Raw genomic sequence first — 22,048 nt, forward strand, 5'->3', positions numbered from 1 at the left:
TGTTGTGTTAACCATTTGTTTGTTTCTTCCTCTTTCTTTTGTTAACCTATCGGGAGGCTAGTCACCTTCAAGGGACAAATGAAAGGAAACTCCTCTGCTCCAGTCGTGGGAGCCCTTTTGGTTTGGGACATTTTGAAACACTAAGAGAACTCAGAAGTAAGACTCACAAATCAGCAGGACTTGTCTTCAAGAGTTGTGCTGATGGCTTTTTTTGCGAGACAGTCCAGTTTGTAAAATGAATAACATGATGCTACATCAAATGCATGGCTCTGAAACTTTGCACAAGGACCAGTGAGCTATTTGCAGTTCAAGTCCAGGAGATGGAAGCAGAGCATTGCAGACAAAAAGCCCTGTACACTTCGGTGAGAGTCATGGGGAGGCAGCACATAATTAGTTAGTCATATATCTAACTGTAATCATTTTAAAGTGTTTCAGTGTGGTCATAATCTATCTGTGTCTATTCCTGTAGTGTAATTTTGAATAATTAGATAGGATCGTTCATTTGAAAATGCTTGTTAAACCGCAAAATTTCTGCTCACGCTCCACTTATTTTAGTCCTCCATGTTGAGTGATGTGCATCCTGAATAAGCAGATTGTTTAACAAATCACCAACAGGCAGCAAAATGTATGAAGCTTATTAAACACTGTTGACTGTAAACACAATGCTTATTGCAGGAAACCACGACTTTGGTCGTCTGTCTTGATGTATTTCTTGGAGAAGCTGAGTTTCAGGACACTCAGCCTTAAATTATCATGCAGGTTTTCAACATTTAAAACAAAAACACAGCGGAAATGAGTCACTAATGTACCTTTAAAATCACTCATTTAGAATAGTGTCACATTTGCTTATTATATTAAAAACTAATAATGCTCCCTAAATTGTAATTAATTTATAAAAATAAGAGGTGGTTGTAAAGGTCACCTCATTAGAAAGAATGACTAAATATGAAATCTTTGTATCTTAGGAGAAAAAGAAACATTAGTAAAAACTGTACACATGTACACATGGGAGAAAACTGTTTTCTCTGAGTTCACATAAGAAACTGCACCAGTTTTCAGTAAATTAACAGTTTACTCCAAACCACATCATATCTCCAGCACGTCACTTGACTGAAAAATTACAGTTTATCTTGCCATAGTCCCACTGAGTGCCACAAACAGGAAATCCTAATGAAGTTCATTTCACGTAACATGGAGGATGAAGGATTAGTTCACCCACATCACTTTTTTTTAATACGCTTTCCCAGTTAGCCTCAGTGGTATCCAGTCATGTTATGGTTTTATCTGCCTCTGAAACAGATATTCAGAGTCGTCCACAGCTGCCAATCATTTTCTTTTAAAACTATTTTCCACTAAAGGAAAAAAATTATGAAGGCGGCCCACAGCAAAGGTTTGTGGGTTATCCAGAATATTGGCTACTGAAAAGAGATGTTACAGTTGAGTTTTTAAAAAATAATGTAGTACGAAAATCTCTTCTTTTGTGATTTGGGTAAACCTGCACAACACAAGAGTTCTTTGTCCATCAAAATTAATCTTAGTTTTCAGCGTAGTATAAGTGGGTGTTTATGACAAATCCCTGATAAAATGTGTCCTCAGAATCATTTCTACATATTTACAAACACAAATAATTATTAATTATTGTCTTGTGACAGTAGAGGCCTGCACATGATTCGGGCAGTAAAAGTCCATTATTTCATCCTTTACTCTTCATCCTCATTCAGTAGCATCAGTCTTTTCCTCTGTAGGTGATGTTTGTGAAGGTAGATGTGGCTCCTTTGTAGAGAGGATTGTGTCCCTGTTGGTCAAACACATATAAAGAGACACAAGTTAAGGTGAGTTTCACAGACACCAAATAAATTAGAAATGCCATAAAAAGCCAATTTAAAGGTCGCCAGTGAATTGTAGAAAATTAAAGTAAAGAATTAAATAGCATTTCATTGCCTTTACATGACACCCATTCTTTTCTGGGATCTCACCTACCTACCTATTTCATACACATATATTAACTTGAATGTGTGGCTGTTTTCACTTCCGTTATTCAGTTCACATTTTAAACCTACATCTGATTCTCTGTGGTCCCAGGCCTTTGGGATTTGGGTGTGTTTTTGAGGCCACAAAGAGGCCTATTACCAGTAAAAGGCTAATTAGCGTTAGCTAATTTAAACCCAGCCCTTCCTTTGGCTGACTTTTGTTCTGCTGGGAGTAACAGCATGCCACAAAAATAATAAAAAACATCTTCAGAAAAGAGCGAGAGACTGCGTGTGTGGCCTTTTGTGTGTGTGTGTTTGTATGAAGGTGCAGGCATCATTGCGTGCGTGTGCCATGCCGTGTTTTAAAATAAGTCCAAAGATCAGTTGCACCACTGCCTAAAAAAAAAATAGTTTTTTTATTTAAATCTAAATGAATGTTGACTGTTCCTTGTTTCTGTCTTAGTATTGAACAAACAGCACATCAGAGCATTTACACACGCATGCCGCCGCGTGCTAAATTCACTAACCGTGTCCCACTTGGCACGAGCGCGTTCTTCCTCAAATTTGGCAAACTCCCGTCTGTCGTGGATGGTGACCAGCAGTTTCCAGATAAGCAGAGCCGCCAAGCCAAGGAACAAGATGGCCCCTGCCACCGACAGAAGCACCACCAGAATGTCTGGACCCTTGGGGCAGTCTGGATGGAAGGAGGAAGAGATTAAGGAATGAGTAAAGTGCACATGCAGGAGAAGATAAGCCAGGAGCTAGGCCAGAGGAAGTCTGATTTAATAATGCTGTTTCCTCCCTGTCTCCTCAGTCACTCACATGGATTTGATGTTACTTTTGTGGCAGCTCTTCCAAATGATTTTTCAGATGCAGAAACGTGCTTTTGAATTCATGAGAACAGTAATATTGGCACCTGTCATGCTGGTAGGCATGAATGACAGGTGCTTTCTTAAGGTTATCAAATATGTGAAGTGATGCACGAGAATGAGCGCAGCGTAACAGTGGTGGACAGAAGGCAATGGGACTTTTAAATACCAAAGAGCAGAGAGGAGGATGGGCTGAAGTGGAAAATGGTAACCTCACACAGCCAGGCCACAAATCTCCCATCCCTCATTGTGGTCTGGCAAAACTCAATAGGAATTTGCACAGTTTGAAGAAGGCTGTATAAAAGATGACTGACAGTACTCTCTTTCAAAGAGTCATTAACATGAAGCCTCCTACACCAGACGCTGTGCTCCCTTTGGTCATTTTTCCCATCATTAGCTGTTCCGGAAAACTTTCTCCTAAATGAACCACTGAATACGTTTCTGAGGGGCGTAACAGGCACCGCAGTGCTGAATCACTCTTCATTTTATGTCTGCAACATCTAGTTTAAATCGTTGTTTGCAAGGTTCAGGAGTTTCGAGAGGAAACAGGTCACATCATCATCTCAACACCCTCATTAGTTCACTGAGTGGTTTGGCCTCTAGTTTCCAGGCTTAATTGATTCTCTAACGGATGTTTTCATTAAGCTGGCTTTGTGAGGCTAGGAGAACGAAGGTCAAGGCTCTGAAAACTTTCTCAGTCAGCATCAACTCTGCGCGATTGGGTTTATTATGGTACACATAATTTGGATTATTTCCACTGTCAATCAATCACACAGCACAAATGAATCAGAATAGCTGAGTACTAAGATCTTAATTAAAAAAAAACGTAAAAAACGATTTTTATCCTAAACTTAAACTTCTTAACTACAAAATAACTGATTTTCTTGGCCACTTGGGGGCAGCAGAAACAAGCTGTAAATACAACATTGACATATTATCACCTGTAAGCTGATATCTCAAACTTGTTAGCAAACAGTTGCCTATGTACACATCCAGCAGACACTGAGCAACATTATCATTCATCTGGAGTCGTGTTTTTTGGCCACCTGATGAATGTAAGTCCAATATTCACTCTCCTTTTAGCTCCTACTAACTCGAAATAAGAAATATCTGGCTCTTTAGCTGCTAAATGCTGCACTATGTTCACCCGCTAGTCACTAACTTTTGATGCCGGGTGGCCTACAGTGGGTTTGTAGAGCACAGCTGCCTGCTGTGGCCCAAAAAAAGCTATAATGGCCTTTAATATTATTACTACACTTTTCTATTGTCTCATTCTATTCTATTGTGCTCCGGGGAGCATGAACTGAAGTCTGGCAATAATTTCCTCAATGTCGGCAAAAATGTCTTACCTTTACACTTCTAGCCACCAGTGATAAGAGCCATCTGGTCCATATGTGTGTGTGTGCACTTGTTTGTTTTTGCCAGGCTGGATGTATGTCTCTGTCTATGTGTGGGTGCGTGCTTGCATGCACATACATCTGTGGATAGTGTTGTGGAACGCACTGTGGCAACCAGGGTGAACTTTTACAGCCCACATCAAAGCTTTTCTCGTCTCCTCTTTCTCTCCATTCCTACTTTCCTCTATTTCCTGCTCTTCAACTGACCCTTTTGATCCCTATAGCCGCTACCATTATGAGCTACATACAAATCATGTCAGGTTGGTGCCACAAGCTTAATTCTGCAACATTATTAATTAACATCTGAATGAGAAAAATGCTTATTCAACTTTTAAGGCCTCCTCTCTTCTCTTCGTCCTCCATACAGCTTCATGTTTCCTTTTTTAAATGTTCTCTTTCTTTTGCTTACTTAGTCTCCTCTCTCTCCCTCTCCTGCTTTCCTCTAGAGGATATGTAGAGTCAGCGGGTTCCAAGAGGACCTGGGCAGCTGTTTACGACCCTCTTTGACACGGCGGGGTGCACTGTGTTCAAGGCAAATTTTGGTGTGCTTCTCTGCTACCCAGTTGGGCCTAAATTAAACACACACATTCATTAAAGGCAGACCCAGGGACAGACTTTCTCTGCGGGCACTGGTGGTCATTAAAGGCTGTTTTACCACCCCACACTCTTTCTATTTGGCCACTTAACAAGCAGATGAAGGGCATGCAGCAGAGAAGTGACAACTTGTACTTGAGTGAAGAAAAAACACACCGATTTCACAAGACATTTGCTAGAACTAATATTGGTTGAATGGTGATGCATTTGTGGTTGTAGATTGTATCCTTGTTACGTGTTCAGTACTTGCATTTCCTGGCTATCCGTCATTTTGGCTTCCCTCATCTCTTCCACATATAATCTTGAGTATATTTACAAGCCGCTTGGTGTTGTTCAGGTAGTGTAGTGTACAGAGGATTTATCAGAGATTTTTTGCTGAAAAAAGCTGCCTTGAATTGAGAAAAGGCAGTAAAACCAAAACAAAGAGCTGAAAGACACTAAATACTCTGTAGAGCTGAAGAGAACTGCAGAGTTGGGTGCTAATTCTCTGTGGTTCATCACCAAGAGCGTCCTCTCACATTAAACGTAGTTATTTGATCAATTTCTAAATTGTTTAACATTTTAAATGTTTTATTGATTAGAGCAGCTATATATATGTACGATGGATCTCTCTTACCTGGCTCTTTGACGACATATAAGATGGATTTGCCACTGGCGTCCTCATAGTACTGGAAATGCTCCACGCAGTCATCCTCATCTTTGTAAGTACAGTTCACAGCATTTGTATCATGGAAACCTGCATGAAGAGAAAATAGTTCATCAGTTTGTCAAGACATGTATCTTTTCTCTTGTTTTTGATGTGACGGGAAGTCAAAAATCTTAATCTTTAGAAGCCAGCGTGACAGACTTTTTGGTCTTGTTTGTGAGATGTAAACTGAATTTTGTAATTCTGTAGAAGTTTGTCATGAAGTCCATGGAGCATCAGTTACAAAACCTATAAATGGTGCTTTATTAGAAAGGGGTACCAACATTCAGTGTGTTGTCTTTCTGTCCGAGTTTTGTTCAGCTGTATGTCTCACCTAATTCATCCACAAGCACAATCTCATCCTTGCAGATTCGAGAGCAGGTGTTGTCCCCGAACAGCTTGCCCCTCTTGAAGTGCTTACACTCCACACACTCCCTTTAAGGAGAAAAACATGCATCAGGCTATCAGCTCATTTCAGATAGCTTTCTGTTCCCTGGATATGACAGCTCTGTGTGCAGACTCACTTCTTCATGGTGCAGGCATCCGGGCAGGTGGGGCACTTGTCACATGTGGCTCCGTAGGCACCGGGCTGGGTGCACTCACAGGCCCCGCACACACACTGGCCCCTCCCGCTGCACAGCAGACCCAGGTTGGACATACAGGTGTCAGTGCGTCTGGAGCAGTTACAGCTCTCGCCCTGCCAGTCTGGTGCACACTGGCAGAAGCCACAGTTACAGACGCCATGACCTGAGAGAGAAGGAAGGACAGAGGAGGCGAGAGAGCAACCAGTTACAACTTGAAGACTCATTTCACCCCCTTAAATGTTCAGTATCAAATTGTTCCTCCACATCACATATGCTAATATTCAGTATGTATTTGTTCCAGTGCTTCATTGAAATTAGAAGATAAGATAAGCCTTAATTGAACCCCAGAGGGGGCACAAAGACAGAAATAAGTACAGATAAACACAGTATAAAATAAATAATTAGAAGTACATAAAATAAGAATAGACAAAAAATAGAAACTATTTAAGAGCAATAAGACTCAAGGGTGATATAGTGGTGTGATTAACAGCAGCAAAGTCAGCAAGTATAGTAAGAGTAATATGACTACTATTACAGCGTACACCAGAATAATATATAATCTAATTATGTATTGATACTTACTGTTTCTCTGTATTAATATAGAAATATAATGTATTATACAATATAATAAACCAGTATAACATATTATCATAATATTGTATATATTATATCACACTTACATGGAAAATTCAACCTGCCATGTGTGGTATAATGAACACATATTTTCACACAGTTCATCCTAAAATACACTATATTGCCAAAAGTATTGGCTCACCTGCCTTGACTCGCATATGAACTTAAGTGACATCCCATTCTTAATCCATAGGGTTTAATATGACGTCGGTCCACCCTTTGCAGCTATAACAACTTCAACTCTTCTGGGAAGGCTTTCCACAAGGTTTAGGAGTGTGTTTATGGGAATTTTTTGACCATTCTTCCAGAAGCGCATTTGTGAGGTCACACACTGATGTTGGATGAGAAGGCCTGGCTCTCAGTCTCCGCTCTTATTCATCCCAAAGGTGTTCTATCGGGTTGAGGTCAGGACTCTGTGCAGGCCAGTCAAGTTCATCCACACCAAACTCTCTCATCCATGTCTTTATGGACCTTGCTTTATGCACTGGTGCACAGCCATGTTGGAACAGGAAGGGACCATCCCCAAACTGTTCCCACAAAGTTGGGAGCATGGAATTGTCCAAAATCTCTTGGTATGCTGAAGCATTCAGAGTTCCTTTCACTGGAACTAAGGGGCCAAGCCCAGCTCCTGAAAAACAACCCCACACCATAATCCCCCCCTCTACCAAACTTTACACTTGGCACAATGCGGTCAGACAAGTACCGTTCTCCTGGCAACCGCCAAACCCAGACTCGTCCATCAGATCACCAGAGGGTGAAGCGCGATTCGTCACTCCAGAGAACGCGTCTCCACTGCTCTAGAGTCCAGTGGCGGCGTGCTTTACACCACTGCATCCGACGCTTTGCATTGCACTTGGTGATGTATGGCCTGGATGCAGCTGCTCGGCCATGGAAACCCATTCCATGAAGCTCTCTACGCACGTTCTTGAGCTAATCTGAAGGCCACATGAAGTTTGGAGGTCTGTAGCGATTGACTCTGCAGAAAGTTGGCGACCTCTGCGCACTATGCGCCTCAGCATCCGCTGACCCTCCGTCATTTTACGTGGCCTACCACTTCGTGGCTGAGTTGCTGTCGTTCCCAATCGCTTCCACTTTGTTATAATACCACTGACAGTTGACTGTGGAATATTTAGGAGCGAGGAAATTTCACGACTGGACTTGTTGCACAGGTGGCATCCTATCACAGTCCCACGCTGGAATTCACTGAGCTCCTGAGAGCGACCCATTCTTTCACAAATGTTTATAGAAACAGTCTGCATGCCTTGGTGCATGATTTTATACACCTGTGGCCATGGAAGTGATTGGAACACCTTTAATTATTTGGATGGGTGAGTGAATACTTTTGGCAATATAGTGTATGTGTGATCTTTATAGATCTTGAATTTGAAATCGACGTGGTGATGATACCACGAAAATGTCTGTGGGGTTGGAGGAGGTTTGACAAAGCCATTGTTTACTGGTGTAATTTCCATTTCCACAGAGGAGTGGTGTATGGAGTAAAACAGCAAAAGAGGAAGGGAACTAACAATAACAGTTGAGGAGGATAATGTGACCAAGTGAATTTCTGTGTTAAAACGAGGGTGTGGTGTGAGTTGGGAAAGAGGGGGGAAGAAGGCTGGTGGTTCACATGATTGTAATTAGTTGTTGTGCATTGTTTGTTTTAAACAACCTAAGTTTGATAGGCCAATATGAGTTCCTATTTAGTTTTTAATAATATGATAAGCAAGCATGAACTCCTTAATATTCTGTTTTTTCACTTTTTGTTTCCCCTTGATTAGCTTGGTTGTAGCTTTTCATCTTACACCATCACATATACTCAGTATCTGCTTGTTCCAATTCTTCATTAAAGCTTCATGATGTTTACGCTGAGTGAAACATTTAATCCCAAGACTCCACGTTTTTATGGCTTCATCATTCCATAAAATGGAAACATTATGCACCATTTTATACACGTTTTCCCAAAATTCAGCCTGACACATGCGGTATCTTTGGAAACTTTGGGAACTCCACTAGAATTTAAAATAAAGTTCTGTGGGTTTGAACAATGCTTGGCCAGTCAGCATGGGGTTGTAATGATATAGCCGCTGTTTGTTAAGGGGTTATGAGTGAATTTACCACAAGCCTGTGTCATACTTTTAAGTATTTTCCTGTTGCCATGACGTGTTTTAACTTAGATTTTGAGAAATTACATTATTAAATAACATACCTCTCTATCTTGAGGAGTATCTACCACCTTTGCTTTGCCTTTAAACACATTCCAAGTGTTACAAATATATATATATATATATATATATATATATATATATATATGTCCTGCTTGTAGCTCCGTAAGTGTGGAGCTCTGGACTTTTCCCAAAAACTGGAAAGCAGAAGTGGTAAGTCATGTTTCTGCGACTGTTAGATACCCATTTCATTGTGTGCCTGTGGTGTCTGGATGGCTTTTAATTTTGGCTGCATGATTCAGTGTGTGTGTGATTGAATTTGTGTGTATTGGTTTGTTGTTATGCCATGTATCTATGAGTGATGTGTGTGTGTGTGTGCATGCCAATAAGAGAGTGACAATGCAGAAAACATTGCGGCTTATCGCTGCAAAACAATGCCCAGATAAACAAAGAGACAGGAAGCTGCTTGGAACAGTCTGACTGGATAAAGGTTGATCCGTGAACAAACTGTCATTACCACTTGACCACAGGACCGCTGGCTTTTAATTACACCATTCTCTGGGGGAAGAACATAGACTATATGGTCCTCGCTCTGAATAAGGTATTTCGAGACAACAGCAGACCATGTTTTACACACAAGCACTCAGAACATTTCCAGTTCTCTCCCACTTGGCCCTTTTCTGACCAAACATGGGTTTATTTTTAGCCTCATTACACCACACGAGCCAATGTGTAAGCAGAAAGGTATTTTCATGTTAATCTATGGGCTTTGGGGAATACAGCAGAACACTTCTCGGTGGGGGGGGGGGTGATATATGAGATCTGATGACGTGATGAAGATCGAGGCAGGAGCGCAGCCTGTGCAAAAACGTGGCATTATGCAAATAACAATGGTCAATTAAAATATCCCCTGAGCAACCTCGATACCAGTTCATGTGTTATAACTACTAAAACGTAACTAAGAGGAATTGTCTCAATGAAGTGGAGCACTTGTGATTGAGGCCATTACATTTTGACTTCATGACCCCTATTCTTTGCACTTTATGGAGGCAATTTTGTCCTTTTCTTACTATTCTGTCTTTGTGTCTCCTTCATCTGACATTTTAATCCTGCCATCGTTAGAGGAGTAGTCAGACATTTAGGAAAGTACATTCAGTGTCTTTTTGAGAGTTTGATGAGAAGAACGATGGAACCCTCATGTCTGTCCCTTAAGTACAGATGGACTTGGAGGAGGTGATTAGCTTAGCTAGCATAAAGACTGGAAGCAGGTGGAAATAGCTAGCCTTGACAAAAGGTTGTCAAAAATTAGCGTCTGAATGATATGAAAGCGATAAATCATTCATCATTGCAAGAATGAAATACATGAATGTAAAGGAAATAAACTGAGACTGAACAGTCGCTCATAAGATCTCAATTACAACATCCTCAGGGTAACATCATGTGTTTTGACTGGATGACATACTGTCTCTTTTAAAACACTAAAAGAAGAGGAGGGTCATGAGGCTCTGAGTTTAAGCTCTTAACAATTACCAAACACAAACTCATTCCCACTGTTTAAAAACCTCAACCGCGATGGAGATACGTTCAGAAAAGTGAGAGTCCCCTCTGACCAGCTTGAAATCCAACTTGAAAAAGCTTTCTTTGTGCATGAATCCTGCTAAACTTTGTGGTACAAAAGCTTGGCCCGGCTGACATAAACATAAAACCTGAGCTTACACTCACACACGGTGCACACACCACACTGTATGTTTATTGTGAAGGGAGCCCATGTCCCGGGCCGAAGGGAGAGTTGTTATTGTATGTAATTCTTCCCAGATGAGGTGGGTGGCAAGTCAGTGTGGTGAAGGGGACTGCCAACCCAGACAGCAAAGGTTTATACACAGACAAATGTTCATAATAGTCAGTGGGCCATTTTAACCTCTTTCACCTCTCAGTTGTACCCATATTGCGTGGTGTGTGATGTGAAAATAATGTTAAAGAAATTGTTCACCATTTTTGGAAATACCCTTTCTTGTCAAGAGTGCCAAGAGAAGATCAATATCACCCTCATGTCTGTCTGTTAAACATGAATCCACAGTAAGCAGCAGGTTAGCTTAGCTTAGCTTAGCTTAGCTTAACGTAAAAACTGAAAACAGCTATGTATGGGACTATTTCTTGGTTGTTGGTGCAGTGCTTTCCTGTCTGCATAGCTGGCAACCTCACAGAGATGATAAGACTCCAGGAAGTCACTGCATCCGGCCAATGCCAATGTGCGAATTAAACAAAAGAGCCATAACATGTTAATTAGTGAACTTTAGCCCAATAAGCGCATTTCCCCAAAAAAGTCAGTTTCATCACATGTTTTCAGATTCCTTGTTTGGTCCGAACATCAGTCCACAACACAAATATATTCAATGTCCAATTATATAAAACAGAGACAAGCAGCAAATACTCACATTTGAGAAGCTGTAACCCGTGAATCTTTGCCATTTTCAACAGAAAATGAATCAGCAACTTTTGATAAATGATTTTTGAGTCATCTTGTAAGAAAAAATGTCCAAATTCTATTGTTCCAGCTTCTCCAATGGGATTTAGTTTCTACATATTGTTTGGGGTTTTGGACCATTGGTCAGACAAAACAAGACATTTGAAGACGTCACCTTGAACAAGTAATTGTTAGTTGCAGCCCTATCTGTCTATTGACTAATCAATTAATCACCTTACTGTTTCAGCCCTTCTCGTCCATCTTAAGATGCTCAGGCAAATGAATTACAGAAGAAATATGGACCTCTTTCTCATTTCAGCTCATAAGGTCTTACCTGAGCACAGTTCCCCCTTGTAGCGCAGGCAGTTGAAGTCATCACACTCACACAGTTTGCCCCAGACTTTTCCAAAGTCACTGCTGTGGCACACACACTGGCCGCACACACAGTCTCCACGGCCGCTGCAGATGGTCGACTGAGGTCCTCCAGAGCCTGTGCGTCCACTGCAGCGATCCTGCTCCGTGGGGTTATAGTCCCCCTCTGCACACTCGCAGTGTGGCCCTAAGCGACCTGGGTGGCACAGGCAGATGCCACACTCGTAGGTGCCGTTGCCGTGGTTACATTTGGGGCTATTGAGCTGGGCTTTGGCCTGGCACTTGCAGTCACACTCAAAGGTGACGGTGATGGAGAGGGAGTCCTTGAAGCCCACAGGTTTAATGATGAAGGTTTTGTTCTTCTGTTTGGGGCAGCCGCGAGCTCTGGCCTCCACACTGAAAGAGACCTGGATGAGAGGAGGGCATTGAAATTGATCGGAACATTTTTTGAGCCCTGTCTTTTTAAATGTTTTTTCATGTCAAAGACACACACACTTTGTAAAACCGATCATGCTTCTGTGTCACCCTGGTGTAGATTACTTAATATGTAACAGCGTTTTAATGTTTCGGTTAATGTTCATTTAATAGACGCTCAAATTGTGAGCATTGTCTAATTACTGTAGGTGGCAATAGCAGAAAGACGTGGCACAGGGAAAGCCTCCATATGTATTTAGTCAAAGTAATTGTTCATTCAGCATTACGTCCAAATCTGGTAAATGTCCAAAAGTGGGCAGTTACTACATCTGGAGAGACAGCCATATATGGCAAAAATAAGAGGAGCTGAGGCAGAGAGAAAGAAATATGTGGAGGCCAAGAAATGTCACCTGGAGTGAGGAGAGAACAGGGAAAAGAGCCAAAGAAGCTGTGATAAAGAAAAAATGCAAAAAAAAAAAAAAGGAACGAAAACAACTCTTTAAACAGACAATTTGCTCTAAATGGAGTTGGCAGAAGAAGGACGGAAAGACAGGAAAACAACAACTAAGAAAGACAAGCTCTTTTTTCCATCATCTGCTATTTGACACCACAAGGAAATGGGGAAAATCCAACTTTAAAGACACGTAGATAGCAGCAAGAAGGGAAATGGAAAGAGTCCAAAAAGAAGGTGAAAAATAGTTTATGGAACTAATGTGTTATTTTTTCATCCCAAGAGATCAGACATGTTGGCTGAGGGTGAAAAAGTTGGCATGAGAGTTGATCATATTGTTTTTGTGCAATGCAAAGTGTTACCATACTGTGTAACCAATTTAGCCTATTGTGTCCTTAAAAGTCATTTTCTGAAAACAAACACTGCATCTGCTCAATGGGACGCCATTATTGCACTTCTTTTCTTATGAAAACCAATTTATTTTTTGGGAGTTTTACAAAAGAAAATTGCCATAACCAGTCTTACTGCAGGATGCTGACATTTCTAGAAAATTCCTGTAACAAAGAAACTACACTGGGAACAAGTGGATTTATCTCATCGCAGATTCTTTCCTTGTCATAGACAGATCATTCTTGAAGGCTGAATTTGAGATGTGTCTTGTTGGGAAGAATGCTTTTTGCCATAGCTGATAGTGTATAGAGAGTGTATACAGTGAAAAAGTGTGAAGATGAGAGTATTAACACGAGTAAATATGGACTGAAAAACCTTGACATTAAACAATCCATGAAGGCAAAATCACTCTTTGGTTGAACTGCTTACAAATTATTTCCACAGAGATGCCATAACATGTGTTGAGGGTTCAAAAGACATTACTTCATTTTAAAGTACATGGACTGACCGTGTCTCCTATCTTCAGCCCAGAGCAGGATTTGAGGCCAGGGATGAGCTCTCCATTCAGACAGGTGGCGTTGAAGGACAGGGACAGCTCCTCCGGGACGCCTTGAAGCTCCAGCTCCACCCTGGAACGGATTTTCTGGCAGCACCAATGAAGGAAAACAGTAGGAAACACGAACACATGGAGGGATGAGTTGCGTCACGAGGCCAAAATCGCATGTTAGTTTCAAATTCGGTTGAGCTCAGACCAGTAAAATCAAATCTGATTTCGATCTCATGGCTGACTGTTATAGACAAGTTAATTAAAATAATTTCCTTCTTCCAATCTATGTTCATGTTATGTAATTTCCCACTCCAAGCATTTACATTAATTTGGGTGTACGGACGTACAAGTGCAAACATTAACACGCAAGCTTTTATGCACATCTGTACACACATCACGAAGTTACAGCCAGGATTTAAGCTAAAATGAATTTCCACCTGCTCTCTGCATAATGAACCCAAATCAAACATAAACAATGAAACACAGCCAGGAGTCTCCCACACTTGGTCAGCTTCACACCTCGGCCACTGTGGAGTTTCTACTGAGACTTTGGCTCGACTGTGTGTGTGACTCAGACACTGTGGGTGTGTGTCAACACATGTCATCTCCTGAAACAGTGTCTAGTCTAAGATGTGTGTGTGTGTGTGTGTGTGTGTGTGTGTGTGTGTGTGTGTGTCGTAGCACTTACAGCGTAGGCCTTCAGTATGAGCTGAACAACATTGCCTGAGTCGTTGGACAGTGTTCCTACTGTGGTGCCAGGAATCAGCTCACTGTAGTTCTACAAAACAGAAAGACGGACAGACTGGAAGACTGTTGTCATCCTACACAGTCACATAAACTGTTTATAAACCATTAATAATCGCTAATGTATCATCAGTTACAAATATATATAAAATACATCCCTCAATACCTGCCAAATATTGTAAAATATTGTTAAAATGTAACATAACGCCTCTTTAAATAGGTTGTAAATATCCAAATAAATGATTGTTACTTCAAAACATTTTTTGCTGATGATATATATGATACAGTTATTACATTTTTGTCAATAAAATGTTTTATTGTATTATGCAATTAGCTCCAGATGATTTAATAATGTGTTATTACACCAGCAATTTATGCCATTCATAGATTTTTATAAATTAAGCTTTTTTTTGTGGGAAAATGTCCACAATGTTTTTGACTTCCTTCCTTGTTACCCAGTTAAAAAGGACAGTTAGTGACAGAAGTTCAAAAGGGGAAGCTTATGGCGGGTCAACTGACCATTATGTCACAATGGCTGCATTGGTTTCATGGTGTGAGATCGTTGTGAGAGATGTGCCAAACATTTACTGTTTTATGGCCCACAAATAATTGTGTGAAAACACCCATAAAAAAGCAAAAGTGTGTCACCCTCTAACTCATTCCTTCACAATGATCTCAACTTCTTGGCCTGTTTTCCTTTATGTACAATCATAGTTTCACATACATTTCTCTAATTCTTTCTAATTCCGGTGAATAGTCCCTTTAGCAGTTAGTTGTAACAGTGTTTCCAGTTTGGGAAAAACTGAGTTTGTATCTTGCTGTGTCTGAATGGTGTATAATAGTGATTAATTTTGAGTTTCCAGTCCAATGCAGGTTCCAAGAATCTCTGTTTGAAACCAGTGAGGTTTGGAGCTAAAACACTACAGCGTGGTCGAGATGAGATGATTACCGACTGGGTTCTGTCATCTTATCAGTGTCAGTTTAAAAACATTTGCTTAATATGCTTTTTTGAACAGAATAAAATGCTGTGAGTGTGAACTGCAGAGCTCCTGACCTGGTACAGAGGAACCACGGGGTTGGTGACAGCAAAGATGAGATTGATGTTGTTCTCCGACATCTTCTCTGTGATCAGAGCTAGAGATGGGTAATCCTGTGGAGCCAGAACCATGTGGTGCGGTTAGCTCATGCACACATAAACAAGTGAACACTAAACAAATCCTTCGTTCTCTCTGTTTCTCTCTCATACTGTTTCTGTCACACACTAACCATGGTGGTCGACATGCTGTACACATTGTCGGAGTTGAGGTGGCACTGCCCATCGTTGGGCTGCACGATTCCCGCCAGACGACCATCCAGAGCCACGTGAGTCTTTGCATCCGAGGTGAAGATCAGAAGGTGGGATGCATCGGGGCGCCAACCGATCTGATCCTAGTTCCCATCAAACCATGTAACAGTGAAAGGAAGGAGGATCAAACGATTTAATTCAGCTTTTGAATTCCTGAGATGTTTGAGTGTGTATGTGCGAGACAGAATGTAAAGAATGTAAAACGAAATGACAGTTAGGTGTGTGAGACAGCGAGTGTGTGTGTGTGTGTGTGCACGCATGCAGTCTGTCTCCACCTTGCACACAGCAGCCTGGATGATGGCATCAAAGCCTCCCTCCGGGGCATCTCGGTTCCTGGACACCATCTGCTTCTTCACCTCCTCTGTGAAGCGGCTCACCTCCTCCGTCAGAGACAGAACGTGTTTGTAGCCAAACTGGGGCAGGCAGGTGGTGTTAATGCTGTTGATGAAACAGAGATCCACTGATCAGGGTTCAGCAGAGCTGCTGTCAGCTTCTGTTTATATACCATTGTAAAAAAATGTGTGACCTCCACAAATGATGAAAAGTTATCGATTATTGATAATATACTTTTAGTTGTTGAGATATTTCAGTCTGGACCAAAGTGGTAGATTGACCAACAGACCAACGTTGCCATCCTTACAGACTTTAGAGTAGTTTCTCCTGTTTGTCAGTAAATTTGACTGTTCTGAACAGCTGCTAGGTTCCTAAAGATTTATATTAAAAAAGGCCCTCCTTCACTGCCAGTGGACCCCTCTTTCTCTCTGTATTGTACACTACTACACCGAAATTCTCCACTTGTCTTATCTTTTATCCAAACATTCCTGGAGGCTGGATCTCGGCAGACTGTTTGTAAGCAGGAAAGTAAATGACCCCAAGACACCAAATCAACCTCAGAGGAACCTTTGGGTGGAGTTACGGCAGTTTGCATTGGGACGCTATTACTCTCTGGGCAGATTACCTGCGGCTGATTCAGAGCAGCTGACCCAGCACTACGGAGCTGCTGTAAGCCTTTAACAAGTGCTGTGACTCTGCGCCTGTTTGCATTTTTACTCTGCAACGCTGTGTTTAAAGGCGTCCTCACAAAAATGACATCATCTGCATAATGAAGCTACTTCCCACATGCAGACATAAACAACCACTGAAACCAACACCGGTGGGAATGTATTAGGAATGTAAAACATAGTTACATTTAAGAATGCAGCCACTAAAATAAACGTACGTTTCCGTTACTGTACAAAGAGGTCTTGATTCAGTTTAGGTTCTTATGTACAGACAAGGAAACTAATCATGAAGTTCTTGTTGTCATTAAGTCTGGCCAACTTTTTTTGTTTAAAGGAATAGTTTCACATTTTGGGAAATTCGCTGATTTGCTTTTTTACCATGAAATAGATGAGAAGATTGATAGCTCTCATATATGAAGCTACAGCCAAGAGACTGTTAGCTTATCTTAGCATAAAGACTTGAAACAGATAGAAACAGCTAGCCTTGCCCTAGGTTTAAAAAAAAAGCACCATTAAAGCTCAGTAATTAACACATTATATCTTTGTTTAATCTGTGCAAAAGCTGAAGTGAAAAAACAACATTTTCTGGTTTTATGTTTACCCCTGTGTCCAGTCTTTATGCTAAGCTAAGCTAACCAAAGCGGCAATAATAAGCCAAAATGCTGAACTATTCCTTTAAGAATGTTTTTCTTCCAGTTGTTTTAAAAATATATGCAACCATATGCAAAATGTGAATTTCCATGAACAGAATTAGCAACCAATTCAGAGGAACTTCTCTTTTAATGCAGAACATGACCACATCTGAGCAAACCTAAATCTTATTAAGACATAAGATCATCATTTGACAAAGGAAATGACAATTAAAATAGATTGTCATAATAAATAGTTGTTTTGTCTCTTTTGTTTGAGAATATTTCTATCCCATCCTGATTTAACCAATTCAGCATGAAGTGCACTAATAATGGCAGGATCATATACATTATTGCCCACTTTGTTGTCAAAAATGGTTGGATAATACACTGCTGATGAAATGACTGTAAGAGGACAGCATGACATTAATCCACAAGGGAGCAAATACTGTATGAAGCCCTTTTCAAACTCAAAGCCTATCTCCCGCTTCTTTCACCTGTAGCAGGGGTTCTTCACAGCCTCTTTGGGGGAGATGTACATGTAAGGTGAGAGCGGCTTGTCCACGAAAGCCCCAAAGCCCATGCGGAGGTTGCTGGTGGTGCGGTTCATGGCCTCTGCCAGGCCTTTGCCCAGCGTCCTCAGGCGGAAGAGGTCATCATTCATGGAGTAAGAGAGATCCATGAGGTAGTAGAGATCCACAGGGTAGTCCTCTACCTGACGCACCTTCACTGTGAAGCGCTTAGCATCATCTGAGTCAAAGAAACACCTTTATTAATATTTTTTCTTGATGTTATTGGCATGTAACTTCCATTGTAACACAACCTCTCTGATACGCTGATGTAAAAACCACAAACTCAGATGGTGAATCCTACCTGGCCGGAGGGTGATGTGTAGTTTCTGCGGCTTTATTTGGGTGACATTTTGCGTGGCCCCTGCTGCCTTGTTGCTGAGGGGCCGGTCCTCGATCACCTGCAGTTTGCTGGTTGGAGACGCCAGAGCTGAGGGAGCACAGCCTGCAGCCACCAGCTCACTCTTCAGATCGCAGCGGGATGAACTGGCAACCCCCTGGCCAAAATCCTGACAGAGGAGGGAGGACATTTTCATACAGAGAAGCAGTCCGCTTCCAGCAACCTCCTCACTGGTTTGGAAACACTTTAATTTGTGAAAAATGTAGTCAAATCGTTCTTTATTTACAGGATTCCCATCTGTAATAAAGCTGTGTTGAGAGAGAAGGGCATATTGGATTCATTTGAAGGCTAAATTGTAACAGGGTTGAGTCCTGAAATGGCCCAGAACATTATGCTTTCTATTACAAAAACATCTCCTGGAGTGAAGAAGCTCTCCAACAAACTCTAGACTTAAAGGCAAATTCCACCTTAAATTAAAATGTCCATCCTGTCAACAAATGCTTCTGAACATGAAGAAGTCTCAGGCTGAGGTCATCCTCAGAAAATTATGAGTAGGTTGAGTAAAATGACTCCCAGACTGAGATTTACAATATTAAATCATTGCACTCATTAGTGTGAAACAGAAAATATGACTACATCCTCATGCAGTCACACACGTTCAGTCACTGTGTCTAGAGTGCCAGGAATCAAATCAAGGTTTAATGGGTAGATTTGAGTTTAAAAAGGCACTAAGAAAATGTGTCTTTCATTTTCACCTGAACCTATTTGATGTGCTCAGTAAAAAGATGCATTCTTCTCAGCCAGATTACTTGGCTGATAAGGAGATCTGTACCAGCCTGCACCAGCCCGGCCCGGCAGAAAGCTCAGTGCCTGAATGAAGTGAAGTGGAAAAGAAGGAACCCACCTCCTGGAAGCACCACGCACAGCTGGGGTGCACTGCCAGGCATTGCTTGCATGTGCTGGCCCCTCTGGACGTGCAGACATTTAAACCTGTAAACAAGAGGGGAGTTATTTCTCCAAAAGTACAGTTAATAAAATATGGGGATTATCTGCTGTACCCAGACGCAGATTTGTCTATTTAAAATAATAATTTTTGGATTAGAATTTTGGTTAATTATCTTCTGTAAAAAGATGAACACCAGAGAGAACAAATTAAAGAGTTTGTCCAAGAATAATCTATAATTAGACGTGCTTTTGATGACATTCTGGCCCAATGAAACCCATCTGAGAAGTTTTTAGGATATATGATTATAAGTATTTATTCTATACACCGGATGCATCCTTGTGCATTATCTTACTGTCATAACTTTCTAAATAATTCCTCAAATTCAAAGAGGCACTGACCCCCTAAACTGGACCTGTTACCAGGACAGGCATATTCTGTCACGGTGAAGCACTTTGAGAATATAATATTAAAGTCTTAACTCTCCTCAAAACTGCAGAAAAGGCATCATGTGTCTTCCTATGCGACATATTCTTGGCTACACGGACGAAACATGAAAAAGTCAGAAAAAACAAAACAAAATTGAAAGCTTACCGCAGACCCCTGTTATTCCAGTGAGGATCAAACCACACATCCATAATATCCTTTGCGCCGGGAGAGCACCCATCCTGGTGCGGGCTCTCTGCGAGGACGGAGCCTGCCAACGAGCTCTGGTGGAGGTACAAGTCGAAAACTTTCTTCATCTGCAATCGACACTTCTCCAAATAGAGTCAAATGTCTTAAAGCCACCCCCCTACTCTCCGCATCCACAGCTCATTATCATACTATTACATGTAGTGGGCGGGGAAAGTGCAGCATCCAAAAGGCTGAGAGTGAGGAGGTTTTATTCTGGTGGGAGAGGAAGGTCCGAGCATCAATGTGACACATTGTTCCAGCTGTTCTGGTATCTGTTTAAAAGTTTGTCAACACTGAATATCGCACAGGTTATAGTTTATTGTGCCATAGAAAACGCAACAGGCTTAATATAAAGTAAGCATTAAGTGTAATCAAGTCTATTTGAGGATTGCATTAGTATACACTGCCCACTAGTGGACATAAGCTGTAAGGACGAGTCTCACCAAAACCACAGAGCTCCTTCACGGTAGGTCTGAACACTTCAGCTGAAGGGTGTACTAGGGGGGACATGCAATTGTATTAATGCTACAAATGACTGAATAATGACTCAAAATGTGTTGAGAAATGAAACTTGGCTAAAGGGTGTTCTCATTAGAAATACATCTGGTTGTGTGTGCTTCCTAAAGCACACATTTTATTACACAACAGTCTCTGTTGACCAAATTCTGACAGACTTTCTCTTATTTCTTTCTCTCATCACTTTCAGAAGGATGTTACACCCTGAAACAGTCCAATCACCCTGCATGCCTACTGCCTCCATGACTGTAGTAACATTTACATCCACCAGGTGTCACCTTCCTACAATATGTGCCCTCTAATAACTTTGTATGATGCATCTTCATGGGTGTGGATCACACACTTAAATTTGACTCGTTTAATTTTTTTCCATTTCTTTGGCATTTGTTAAGGATGATTCTGAACACTGAAGCCTATTGGTGGACTGGTGCATGAGGAAAACACATGTAAAAGTAGTTTACTAAGATTGTTAGTAAGAAGTGGGGGAACACTTGTGAGAGCAGGGTGATATAGTGGCCTATTCGAGATTTATACATAAAGATTCCTGTACAACTCTCCAGGTTTCAGTAGACAGAAAATGTCACTCGTCCTCATTGTTGGTTACACAGTCACTCAAGGTTAAAATTCAAAGTTAAATAATTCGACTTGTGTTTTGACTCCAAGACTCAAGACTGAACTGAAATGTCTTCAACAATTCAGGGCCAGTGACAAGGACGATCCTTTTTATCTGGTTTGCTGAGGGATTTATTTGAGAGGGGGGATGTTTTAGTTTTTGCACAACAATCACGTTTTATTTGCATTTTGCTGGGATTGTGTCATTGCAGCTGAGCGTTGTTGGCATGGCAGTGAGATGTGAACGGGACTGGCGAGCGGAGTAGAGCGTACCAGAAGTAAACAATGAAGAAGAAGAAACACAATCACCAGCAGAGACAATGAGGACCAGTCCCAAAGCAGTCCCACTTGCTTTAGCTTGTCAGTTAGAAGGGCACTGATGGCATATGATGTGTAAAACCACAAGCACAGAGGCACATTTTCATGGAAAGAGGCCATAGTGCAGCCAAGCTGATCTTTGTCTTTGTCTGTATCTCTTTCCTTCTCTTCTCCTGCTTCCTCTCCATCCTTGTTGGTTGTTCTTCCTCACTTTGTACCTTTTTTATTTTGGCATTTCCTCTTGAGCCTTCTGTTGCTCAATTTTCCATCTGTAACTCTTTCTCTTGCTTCACGTTTCCCTTTCCTTCTCCCTTTTTTGAAACTTCCACAAGCAGTTGCACAACATTCTGCGAGGGAAAAGCTCCCTCTTTTCTCCAGCAGGTTTGATTGACAGCACCCCTTGCTCACTCTGCAGTAAGTGTGTGTGTGTGTGTGTGTGTTTGTGGGGGGGTGCATGTGTCTTGGCATCAACCTGTGTCTTTTAGAAGTTTAATTGCAGCATTTGGTCTTTCTTCTCAGGGCCATACGAGCATGTGTGTGCATTCATACACGCACACACGTTTTCCTATGTGTGTGTGTATGAATGCTGCTTCGAGGAAACAGCAACAAAACCAGTCCAAAGGTTGCGAAAGAGCTCTCACACTGATTCATCAGCGCACACACACACACACACACACACACACACACACACACACACAGGGGTTGTGTGTTGACTTAAGAGTTAATGAATGGATGATTGAGGGCTGCAGGGGTTGGGGAAAGCAGTGCCGTGGAAACAACCCCTCTTTCCCAGGAAGGGAGTATAGAACAAGAGTTAGAGACAA

At 41.5% G+C, this 22,048-nt stretch overlaps 1 protein-coding gene across 1 annotated transcript; it reads right to left on the minus strand.

The window, feature by feature from the left end:
• Positions 1-1,052: 1,052 nt before the first annotated feature.
• Positions 1,053-19,805, minus strand: LOC139303866 (integrin beta-3-like). Its single transcript, XM_070927714.1, has 15 exons — positions 19,698-19,805; positions 19,065-19,150; positions 18,125-18,329; positions 17,749-18,001; positions 15,897-16,059; positions 15,543-15,704; positions 15,331-15,426; positions 14,221-14,310; positions 13,494-13,628; positions 11,693-12,137; positions 6,040-6,262; positions 5,850-5,950; positions 5,447-5,566; positions 2,498-2,664; positions 1,053-1,795 (listed from the first exon to the last, which is right to left on the minus strand). Exons 1-15 carry the CDS (start codon positions 19,768-19,770, stop codon positions 1,727-1,729), a joined length of 2,388 nt encoding a protein of 795 aa, XP_070783815.1. The 5' UTR covers positions 19,771-19,805; the 3' UTR covers positions 1,053-1,726.
• Positions 19,806-22,048: the final 2,243 nt, after the last annotated feature.

Source organism: Enoplosus armatus, chromosome 20 (genome assembly GCF_043641665.1).
Source record: "Enoplosus armatus isolate fEnoArm2 chromosome 20, fEnoArm2.hap1, whole genome shotgun sequence".
In the NCBI taxonomy this organism is placed as follows: Eukaryota; Metazoa; Chordata; class Actinopteri; order Centrarchiformes; family Enoplosidae; genus Enoplosus; species Enoplosus armatus.

What these genes read in the sequence shown, in the direction of transcription:
- LOC139303866 (XM_070927714.1), bottom strand. Translation starts at nt 19,770, where the DNA reads ATGGGTGCTCTCCCGGCGCAAAGGATATTATGGATGTGTGGTTTGATC. An exon ending in TCCAGGCTGCTGTGTGCAAG is followed by an intron (nt 15,705 to 15,896) that starts GTGGAGACAGAC and finishes GATGGGAACTAG; the next exon opens with GATCAGATCGGTTGGCGCCC. An exon ending in GATGCCTGCACCATGAAGAA is followed by an intron (nt 5,951 to 6,039) that starts GTGAGTCTGCAC and finishes TTCTCCTTAAAG; the next exon opens with GGAGTGTGTGGAGTGTAAGC.